At 39.6% G+C, this 11,839-nt stretch overlaps 1 protein-coding gene across 5 annotated transcripts in view; it reads left to right on the top strand.

The window, feature by feature from the left end:
- The first annotated feature begins 2,021 nt into the window (after window positions 1–2,021).
- The window catches only part of PRDM15 (PR/SET domain 15), a 58,539-nt gene continuing 48,721 nt past the window's right edge, over window positions 2,022–11,839 (top strand). For 2 of the 5 annotated variants that reach the window (XM_032219550.1, XM_032219549.1), the window contains exon 1: window positions 2,033–3,269. In XM_032219550.1, coding sequence (XP_032075441.1) covers window positions 3,075–3,269 — 195 coding nt within the window. In that variant the 5' untranslated portion in view covers window positions 2,033–3,074. The other 3 variants (XM_032219554.1, XM_032219551.1, XM_032219552.1) reach the window with 3 other exon arrangements.

Below are 11,839 nucleotides of genomic sequence, written 5' to 3'. Positions count from 1 at the left end.
AAAGCTAAGATACTGTGGGACTTCCAGACCCACACGGAAAAGCAGGTACTAATCAATCAACCAGACATCGTGATATTAGACAAGGACCAAAAGGCAGCAGTAGTGCCAAGTGAAAGCAACATTAGGAAGAAAGAGTGAGAAGCTAGAGAAGTACCAGGGCCCGAAGGAGGAACTGAAGAGGATGTGAAAAGAAAAGGTCAAAATGATCCTAGTACAGGTAGCAGCATTTTGGGGCTGTGACTCCTTAGATGGGAGAGTAGCTCCAACAGATCCCAGGAATGATATCAGACCTCTTGAGTCCCGAAGAGTGTGGTGCTAGGAACAATTAAGATCCTGCGCAGAATCCTCAAAATCCCAAGCCTCTCATGGAGAATTCATAGAGGAAGACACAGACCACCTGTAAAGGTGAAAAGGGAATTTAGAGATAGAGGCAGAGATAGATACAGAGAAAATGGAAACAATTATTTGTACAAGCACAATCTAGGAAAACAACTGGAAAACAATTTAAATTGCTTTCTCTTTATTAATATAGAAGTGCTGAAAATGAAACGTAATTTTCCGTCTTCTGTGGAAGAATAAATCCCCTCGCTCCATTCAAAAGAAAATGAACTTCATTCACTCCCCAGACTAGTCACATCCTTGTGTTATGCAAATAGCCCCAATGTATCAGTAAAAATAGAATTAGTGGTTTGGCTTAAGGAATGGGCAGGAGTCCCAATTGGCAGGGTTTGGTTGGGAATGACAGGAGTTCTTATCCAGTGCATTAGCAGGCCCAAGCTAGAAGGGAATGCCATGAAATCTCTCCTGGCAATTCTCCTCTGTTACAGCAACAGATCAGTTTGAAGATTTTTGTAAGAATTATTAGGCTGCAACAACTATGCGGCATCAACTATACAATTAACATTATTCTCTTGGGATGTTCCTACATCAAAGCATACTCAGTCAGCCAGGTCAGCCTATTAAAGATAGTCCAGGGTTCTTCCTCATGACTGCATTCATTCCTCCAGGATCTGAGTTGGCAGAAACATTTGCCAGCAAAATTTGATCTGCTCTGATGGGCATGCTGTAATCTGCCTCAGCAATGCGGCTTGGGGATGGTCCTCTCTATACAGTTTTGCTGAGGGACAATTTAAGGACAATAATTGGTAGATTCTCCTGGCTTTATTTCTCCCTTAACTAATGTTTTGTGTGTGTGTGTCAGCCTCTGCTTTGCTGTTGCTTCGGCTGCCATGAAACGGGGAGGGAGGGCATGGTATTTGGGAGGGGCTACTCATTGTGCTGGAGGAAGGTTCTGGAGTTCAGCTACTGATGGGACTACGCATGCGTGGGAGTTTCCCGCCAGGACTAACGGCACCGACATTCCATCTTCGTGATGCCTTTTGAAGTTATCTCGCACCTGACACTTGGGAGAATTATGATTGGACTGTAACTGTGATGCCACGGGGAGGGGAATGGGCTATTCTATATATCAATCGCTTTCGCGCCTAAATATTCAGATTTCGCTTCGCTATGCCTTTAATCATTTTTAATTAGTAAAAGTACACTTGATTTCCACACATGGAGTCTTGTGGTCTTTCTTTCCTAATTATCTAATGGAGAGGTGCTGACAGTGTTTGTGTGTGTGTGTGTGTGTGTGTGTGTGTGTGAGAGAGAGAGAGAGAGAGAGAGAGAGAGAGAGAGAGAGAGAGAGAGAGAGAGAGAATGAATTGTTCTTAAAGCATGTAACTTTAAAGTCATAAATCATTGGAATGCTCCATATCAGGCCTGTCAAACTGGCGGCTCACAGGGTCACGCACAGGCCATGCCCACTCAGGCTCCACAAAGGTAAAAGAGATCACAATACATCATGATCTGGCCTGTGACACGATCAAGTTGATTGTGTGTTCCATATCATTTATCCAGATTTTTTAGTATGGATATGAATGTTCCATTAGTTTTTGACACATTGATGGAGCAGAGAATAAGCTAGGGTGAAGCAGGAGAAAGCTGACAGGACACATTGTGAGAGCTATCTCTCACTTCATCCTAGCCAGTCTTCTACTCTATCACCCTCTCAGTTGGGCTATCTTTTGATAATGGATATTCTGCTTTCCAAAGTAATAAAGACAATGCAAACATGGACATGCAAAATTCTTTGTTGAAAGAACAACTTATTTCAGGCAAAATCACCAATAGAGCTTTCTCCAGCTAAAACTCAACTTAAGTCTTTTCTTAAACATTTATTTTTTGATAGAAGGTCCTAAGGTAGAAATGCAGGTCAAATATTATGGGACAGATGCTTCTGTAGAATCCAGATGTTTCTTCTGCCAAGTTGGAATGGACATGGAAGTTGAACCTCGGTGACCAGAGGGCAGGTTCCCCCCTCCCCAATAGCTTCAGTTGACCAGCAGGTACTATCAAATATGACCATCCTGACCATCAATATGAATGATATGCACTGTTCATACATCAAGGATTGTGTCAGGAGAAAATAGAAAACATGGTTTAAAATGGGAACACCTGTAGAGAAGTCAAGGTTGTCTCCATAATGGACTGGAGATAAAAAGCTGTCTCACTGAGGATCTGTCCTCTAAAAATAGTGTGATGCCTTTGTACTATAGTTAACAGTTATGAAAATAATACCTGTAAGTCAGGTATTGCCCCATAGTCATATTGGGACACAGTTGTGAAATAACAGTTTAATTGGAATTTCTTTGTTCGTTCAATTTATATCCGAATTACAGAATTGGAATTGAAAGCTATAGCTACAGCTCCATTCTGAATGCCACTCAAGACATATTCTCCTATTTTAAAATAAAAGTCTCCAATGATAGTGACAATCACTGGTAACTTGAAGGAAATGCATTAACACAAACTAGTTTCATCACAGTCATCTGCTTGATCAAAAGTTGGACATAATCAGCTTTTATTCATTCTACTGCTTTTAGTAATCCATTTCTATTGCCAAGTCTGTGCCTTCGCATTCTGTTAATGCCCTCATTTCTCTCGGACTTCGATATGGAATGGCTGTAATAGAACCAGTGCTAATGTCCATACAGGAGCTACTAAGGCAGTAATTCTCCCCTTTCCTTTCTATGCTGTCAGTCAGCTTGGCTGACAGTCGTCAACTTTTCCGTCTATCTGGTTCGACCCAGCTTTATCCCGCCCCGAACTACAATTCCCATGATGCTGTGCGACGCCACGCGTTAGCTTCCGGTGGCGCGTGGCTTCCGGCTCGGATCGGAACCTGGAGTCCGGACTCGATCCGGGTATCAACATTCCAAAAACAGGTAATGCCAAGCCCCCGCCTTGATCCGCGTCTCTCTCTTACTTCCAGGAACTGCTCCTTGCCCCGTGCGCAGGACCCAGTGTCGGTGAGCCCTTTTCCACCCGTGGAGTTTCCCAGGGCAGCGCGGCGGGGTACCTTCTCCTCCCGTGCTGCCTCCTGCTCCTCCCTCCCCTCCGTCCCGCTCGGGTCCTCCACGCCGCCTGTTCTTTGTTACAGGCAGCAGCCGCCCTCGGCCGCGCGCACTGTAAAAGGGTGAGGCGGGTCCGAGGCAAAACCCGGCGGAGCCGCTCCCGGATCCCCGGCCCGGCCCGACCCAGGCAAGCCACTACCTCCCTGAGTGGAGGTGACGGGCTTGCCTGCTGCCGCCCCCGCCCCCGCCCCTCTCGGCTGTCGAGGCTCCTCCGCCCTTTGTTTTTCTCCCAATCCCGCGCTAGAACCGGGTGGGATAACCTGGGAGCGGGAATGAGGCACAAAACGAGCCGTGCAGCGAGCGGCGGTGGGATGGGCCTTTGTGGGTACCACTCCCCAGCCTAGTAAGGGCAAGGGGTTTGGCGTGTGCAGGAGGAGGAGGACAGAGCCGCCTCGGATCCTTCCTTTCCTCCTCCTCTCGCCCGGATTTAAGACTCGAATCATCGGCAGAGAAAAAAGCCAGGCGCTCTCTAATCTGGCTGGGTCGGACTCAGCGTTCGTCCTCTTGTAGGCATCGCGTCTCTGCCTCGGGCAGCATAAGAACAGAACCGCACCACATCTGGAATGCAGCGCTTTAACTGCTGCAAAACTCACCTGTTCCATTCTGCCACAGCCTATTCCAAAATTCACGAAGGGCTTTTTCTTAGCCACCAGACGGAAGGGACCACCTCTGTCTCTCTAATGCAAAAGTTTATTCTCGAACTTCATATGAAGGAATTTGATCACCCGAACATACTATCTCATGCTTTTAAGCGCCGTATGCAAAGTAACTCCAAGCACCTACTGCATGGATAAGGGAAACCATGTAAAGAATACTTGAAACCTTAAGCAAAGCACATATTTTTACCATCTTTGCACTCTTATGATTGAACAGTAAGAAGTGGAATACTGTACTAATCACTGGTGACTTAATAGTTCTTAAGGTGTGGTTAATATTAAACATACTGTATATACTCGAGTATAAGCCTAGTTTTTCAGCCCACTTTTTGGGCTGAAAAAAGCTGCCTCGGCTTATACTCGAGTCAGTGAAAAATTTGCCCGAAATGGAGGAGAAAAGGGGGCGGGGCCATGCCGCTGGGTGACACTCGTGAATGGCCCAGTGCCCCTGTGAGTTTCCCCTCCCTCTGTGTCAGTTTGCCGCGCAGCGCGCACCGCACCATCCCCCCTCCTCACGTTCTAATGTAATGCAGGGCTGTCTTACGATTCCCCTTCCTCCCCCTCCTGCCGCTCTGCAACGATGCCCCACCTCCTCCTTGTTATGGCAAGCAGCCACATAGCGATGTCCCACCTCCTCTGGTACAGTAATCCAATGATAGGAATCACTGTGCCGTGTGTCATAGGAGGCGGGACATCGCTCCCGCGGCTGCACGGGACATTATCATCACAGCGGGACATCAGCATCATGAGGTGAGTGAAGTATTTCATTGAATACACCGCTAGTTTACTGTTTTTCTTTGAAATAAATATTCAAAAACATTATTGGTATCTATTTTTATTTTTGAAATTTACCGGTAGCTGCTGCATTTCCCACCCTAGGCTTATACTCGAGTCAATAACTTTTCCAGTTTTTTGTGGTAAAATTAGGTGCCTCGGCTTATATTCGGGTCGGCCTATACTCGAGTATATACGGGTATGCAGAAATCTCCTTCAGAGTAGTAAGCATTTCTTCCTCTATAATAGAGTTAGTGAATACAGATTTATTAGCAAGACTGATATATGGAGAAACAGTGTCTGAATGGCATGTTAAGACAAGTTCAGTGTACAGTATTGAGTGGAACAACTAGTATATGTGTACTGTATAGAATTCCACAATTAATCACCATTAAATCTCACTGATTGTGTTTCAAAATTAAAATAATGAAAGATCAGCAGAAGTGTTTCCAGGGGACTGTACTGCTTGGACATATTTTATGCTACTTGCTTGTATTTAGGGCCATATTTCACTGTTTTCTGACGAAACTTAGTAAATATACTGTACTACATGTACTTTGGAAGAATCAGAAGAATGACATTTGGACAGGGACACTTTTAATTATAGTTATATGATGTTTTAGCAGAATATACTGTATGCTTTTATTTCAGACTTATTTTTAAGTTTAACTCTGGTTTTGCAGTGACATGTTTTCATCTTAAAAGGTATAAGATAATATCCTACATTTTCTAGAATTTTTCCTATAGCTCATTTTATTGCAGCACTTTACTTCTATCTCATTTCTAAAGTACTAATTGTCTGCTAAAATCTCACCTAATTACTATTCTGTAAATGAACTAAATTAGAACTTGGAACTAAATTTGTTAACTTGATTTACTTCCAGGTAAGTGAGTATAGTTTTAATTTTCTTTCTTCCACTCAGTTGCATTGATACATTCCACCTACTGTACTGTACTGGTATTGGTTATAAATGGGATGGCATTTTTTTTTAAATCACTGAAGCAATATTGTCAAATATTGCATTTTTCTTCAATATGAATGAGTAACACAATTTTAGTAACTATCTCGGGGGGGCCAGTAGGGGTCAGTTGTGTCGCATTCATACAAGCAACCAAGGACTACATTTTAAAGGCATTGTTCAGGCTTGAAATTAAGGCAATCTTAAATACTGGGAGAGAGTACTGTAAGACATGAAGTGGATTTGGGGCAGGAATCAATTCAAGTATGAATTCATATGTTAATCTGTCATCTCCCACCCACGCTTCATCTAATTTTTAATATAAATGAATTAAAAATCTGTTGATTCGGCAAATAGTTTTATAGTATATGTTTATCATTTAAACCCTGCAATGTTTAGAGTTGATGTTAAACAGTTCCTTCAGATGGCCATCTGTTTTCCTCAACACTCACTTATGACACGATATGATCTTCTGTGTTTTTATATTTATTAGATTTTGATCTCACTTATCCTGAAGAATAATATACCCCTGAACAGATTAGTGCAGATATGAATTATTTTCACCAACTGATGTTATTTCTTTAGTTGGTGTCATTATTCATATATATTTATTATTTTTCAACGACAGCATTGCAGTGACTATCATTACTTTTTATAGTAAATTGGAATTTGGCCTTTGGTGTCTGAAAATAGTATTTTAAAAGGTAACAGAGAACCATTTTTTTCATAAGTATGTAAGGGTTTAGAATTTTTTTTACAGATATTCTATATCTCTGTAAAATATATTAATCTTATTTTTGTCATTTTGTTGGTGTGTGACTTTATAAGATTGAATAGTAGTTTCTTTCCCCTTCATTCCCACAATGTCTGCTATGAAATAAGTAGAGCAATTTCGATCCCTGGCTTATCTGTCTTCCAAAGCTTATAGCAGAGTAAGAATTAAGAAGGTTTGTTTTAAAACCGCAGTTCAACATTCTTTTTGCAATTCTACTGGTTGAAGCCTCCGATACAGTTTCTACCATTGGAGTCCAAGATATATTCCTGAGTATTCATGTATCGTGGTTTTATGCCACTCAGAGAATGTTCATCTGACTATAAAACTAACTTTTAAAACTGTAAGAATTAAATAAGTACTCAGAGCTCTCACCCCCATGTGAAAGCACATAATGATTGCCAAAAGCTAGCAAAGATATAGCTATTTAAAACAGTAAAAGAATATAGCTGTTACCCTAATATTGATAAGCAAGCTTCACTGAATTTAGTGATTTTTTTTCAATTGAGGTATGTATAGGATAGCACTATGAAAATTCTAAAAATTAAGCAATACAACCATACATATGTTTTTTCAGAAAAAAGTGCTCATTGTTATATTCGTAATACTACAAAACATGTCTGGGAATCAACCCTGCTGAAATAATAGAAACTTGTAGATGTTTACAGTTTAAAATAAAATAAAATAAAATAATGTAAACTATGCAAAAAGGTTTTCCCTTTTGGGGGGCTAATTGCCCCTTGTCTACTTTTAGTGTGCCCCTGTAAATCCCAGTGCAATCATCTAAATATTTTTCTTTTTCAGTCCTCCTTTCTTCTGTAGTATCTTCTTGTTCTTCATTTGGTCCCTTTTCTATCGCCTTTTCTCCTCCACCCTGATCTAGATGCTCCCTCTGAATTTCTATTTTTTCTTTACATTTAACGTTTCATGTGCATTTTTCAGCATGTCAAGTAATTCATCATACATCCAAAGTTCCATAATGCCTGCCTGGATAATTTAGTAAGTTGTTTAAGATTTTTCTGCTATATCATATTTATTTAAACTTAAAGTCCATTGATCTTTTTTCCTTTTTGTTTCCAAATTCTAAAGTCCAATTCCAATTTTAGTCGAGTCCAGTCCACTTTTGAGTATTTTATTTTATTTTTTCCCCCTTCCACAACAATAGTAAGTCAAATCCACAACACTGTTACAAAAGCAAATCCTCCTTGATGGTTCCCACCACTTCAAAGTATCTTCAGAGTATCTTTTGCTATAGTCAAGGTCAAATTCTGCAGCTGTTCCTTTCTCTGTTATTCCTCTATTAGATGTTGTAGTATTCTCTTCTCACTGTACTGTGGGGAGGGAGAGATGTCTCCCTCCCCACAGTACATTCTAATCAGCTGGCTGTCAAAAGCTGTCAAATTCCACTTTTAATTCTCAAAAAATAGAAAAAAGGTAGAAAAAGAAAGAAAGGAATCCCCTCCCCCTGAATTTTTTAAATTATTTTTAATGTCTCCAACTTCAATTTTTGGGAACAGAAATCTTCTACAGCTTTCCGATTTAATCTCCACTTTGTCCTTCTTCCTCCATTAAAGTCCCAATTGCCAATTAGCCTCTAGTTCCCCTCCGGGTCTCTTTTTAGATTCCAACTTAAAATTTCTTTACCTTTGGGTTGGTCACTCTCTCACCCAAATCCAACACTCTGTTCTGACACCGCTCCTGCTCAAACAGCTTGGTCCGGTGGCCCCCACTTTGAAGTGGTCATTTGAATATGGCCGCCACTCCCTCTGTCAGTTTTGGAGAGCTTTATCCTTGACCTGATGAGGAACTGCTGGTTCCTCTTAGTTGTTTAAGATGTCTCTCCTTTTTCCCCATTCCTCCAGAACGATTCCAACCCAAAGATCCCCTGGCAGTGGTTTATCCAGCTCTGCTATTTCTCAACCGGTCTTGTCGCGACACTTCCAGCTTTCTCCAGCAAAATGTTTTTATGTTGGTTTAAAGATTAGACATCGGAGCATTGGAACTAATTTCAAAGGCCAGTTCTATCAGATAATTTGACCATTTTATTTTATAAATTTTCATGCCATTGAGTTAGTGGTAATTTAGTGATAATTCAGATAGGTTTTTTTCCATGATAGTCTGTCCCTATGTTAGTGTTTTCAGGTTTTAAAATGATGTACCCATTGCCACTTTAACTGAGTCCATCCATCTTGCTGATGTTGCCATCTTCTATTTGCTTCTGCTTTTCCCACCATTAAAGACTTCTCTGGAGAATTAAGTCTTATGCAATGATCCATTTTTTTCAGCCTGGGTTTTAGTAAGCCAGTGTGAAATCGTTGAATAATGCTTTATATCATTTAATATATCAATTGGGCATACATGCAATGGGAAACACTTATCTTGTCAGTTCTTGTTAATAATCTGCAACAGTATTTTCCAGTGTTATTTGGATTGCAAAGAATATCCTTAGCAGCCCATATAGCAATTTAGCTCCATTGGAATATGACTGATGAACAGCTCTATTGATCAGTTGTTCTTTCTAGATTATTAAAATGAATTGAATTGGGTTTTTTTTATCCAGATCAGTAAATGTAGTAATAGTAAAGGTATTTAAAGAAGTTCACACCTATTTCTAAAAGTAAATGAAACATGGAACTGTTCCTTTTTGCACAGCTGTATTTGTTTGAAAAGTGTCAATTTGTCAATTTTAATAGATTTGTATGCCGCCCAATCCCGAAGGACTCCGGGCGGTTTACATAAAAGCAGTTTAAAAATATTAAAGTGTGGTATGTTTAAGGTGCTGGACTAGGACATGGTGGAGACCTATGTTGCAGCCCACTCTCAGCTACAGAAGCTCACTGGGCAATATTGAGCGAGTCACTCTTTGTCAACCAAACCTATCTCAGTTGTGTCGTGTACTGTATATATTGCCTTGAGCTCTTGTACAAAAGGTGGTATATAAATCTAATAAACAAGAAACAATTTGTTAATGAGCACTAGAGTTTTATGATGTATTCCTTTCCTTCTCTTATTTTCTGTGGGGTCTTGGTGCTCTCTGAATCTGGTTGTTTTCTTAGTGCTAATAGTACTGATGATGTTACCTACATTGGGTGATGAAACATCTGCAAGAAAAAAAAGCAAGCTGAGAGAGCACCCCCTCATTTCAACCCGGAGTGACAAATATTCTCCTTTATTTTTAATTTCTGCATTAAATCATTTTTCTTCACGTGAGGTTTTTTTTTAAATAAATGTACATTTTATGTTTTGTGAAAGGACTGGATTGCACACTCTGAATTGACCTGCACGGTAATCTATCTTGTAACTAGACTACTTTTAGCCACTTGTCTGCTAAATAAATCTGGGAGGGTTTTGGGGTCACTTTAGAGATAGGTGTGGTATCCTTTTGTTGTAGCAGAAATAGATGTTACACCCAAGGGTTTGTTTTACACAATATTGTGAAATATATCGTTTTCATTTTTTTTAAATAACATGGTTTTAAATATTATGAAATGTGGTTTTGGAAATGTTCTTGAAAGCTTATGGGGTAGAGAGGATGTGTTTTTCAGCCAGGTTCCCTGTTATTGACATTTCCCTATGCAAGAATATATTTCTCAGGAGGATTACCAAATGTTCCTACTTTTTCCAAAGAGAAAAGATGCTTCTCTAAACCTCTGTAAGGTTGTCAAATTTGACCCTTTTTTCATGTGAATCTTTTTTGTAGTATCCTTACAGCAGTGTTTCTCAACCGTGTCAACTTGAAGAGGTGTGGACTTCAACTCTCAGAATTGAAGTTGTTGGCAGGGGAATTCTGGGAGTTGAAGTCCACACCTCTTCAAGTTTTTGAGAGGGAAGCAGGTAGACATACAACAATCCTAGTTAGTGGCTAAAGAAACTCTCTTTTAAGTGTTTCAGTTTTAAAGTAATATTCTCTGTACACATGAAGCAAAATGTTTCTGAACATGGACTGAGCACTTAAAGAGTGTCAAATCTGAATCTAAAAATAATCTAGTGACATTCCTTATCCCTTACTTTTTCTCCAATGCATTATTGCTCAGTAATTAGAACAAATGTCAGCATACATTTCTGCCAGTTAAAGAATTGGTAGATTGCATCACAAATGCTTAGAAATCTTGGGAGTCAAGAAAAGGCATTGGAAGACATTAGAAGTCTGAAAGTTACATTGCTCCTTATTTATTCATTCATTTCTTCACTTATTTGTTTTATTAAATTTATATGCCACTGTTCAGCAATTCCTATATCTATAATGAAGGTCATAATATTTACTATATCACAACATGTTCCTTGTGTCTCTAATCACACTTGACCAAATAAAGTATTCAATTCAATTCAAGATGTGATTTTTAACTAACATGGGTAACATGGCTGGTAAGTCACACACATGGAACTGAGTTTTGTATTATGGACAAAAAATAACATAAACATTGGTCCATTGGTGTACATAGTGATATACATATATTTCTTTCTGGAAACAGTATTTCTTCTGGAATTCTTAGTAATTCAGACAATCCTTAATATAAGCCTATAGATCAATGACAGCTAACCTTTTTGGCACCAAGTGCTAAGCACACACCCTGGAACCTGGAAGAGAGCAGCTGGCTGGTGTGCGTGCGCATAGCGGCCAGCTGGCCAGTGCGCATGTGCGAGATTAAACCCAGAAGAGCAGCTGGCACACCTGCCATAGGTTGGCCATCACGGCTATAGATAATAAAATATCAGATCAGAGATAGTATATCATTGCAGATGCTTCATTTTATTCATGCTGTACATTGTTGTTTTTTTAAGGTTTTTATTGTTTTTATTAAAGAAAAACACACAAAAAAAGGAATCATCTTTCATTACATCTTGTAGAAAGCATGTCAATTGGTTACAAGTACATTTTGTGTGTTTCTTCCATGATCATTACATATATTTCATTCAGGTTAAGTTGTACATTTTAGAATTTATGTATTTTACTATCACTGTACCACAATTTTCATTTAATTAGGGTTTTAAGGACACAACCACCTACTGGCATTTTTTTTTCAGTCTCAACCAATCTGCCATAACTTTGCATCTTCATAACATATTCTAAAAGAAAGTCGGTTAAAAGGATATCTAACATTCCCTCTCCTTCCCCCCCCCCAACTCACAAATTAACACTTCTGTCCATTTTACTTTTACTAGTACAACACACCTGTATGTATCATTAAATATTATCCATTAACATTTCTTTGTTATTGT

This window comes from Thamnophis elegans, chromosome 6, assembly GCF_009769535.1.
Source record: "Thamnophis elegans isolate rThaEle1 chromosome 6, rThaEle1.pri, whole genome shotgun sequence".
Lineage (NCBI taxonomy): Eukaryota > Metazoa > Chordata > Lepidosauria > Squamata > Colubridae > Thamnophis > Thamnophis elegans.
The sequence above is the reverse complement of the archived record's forward strand: the minus strand, read 5'-3'. Positions and strand labels throughout refer to the sequence as shown.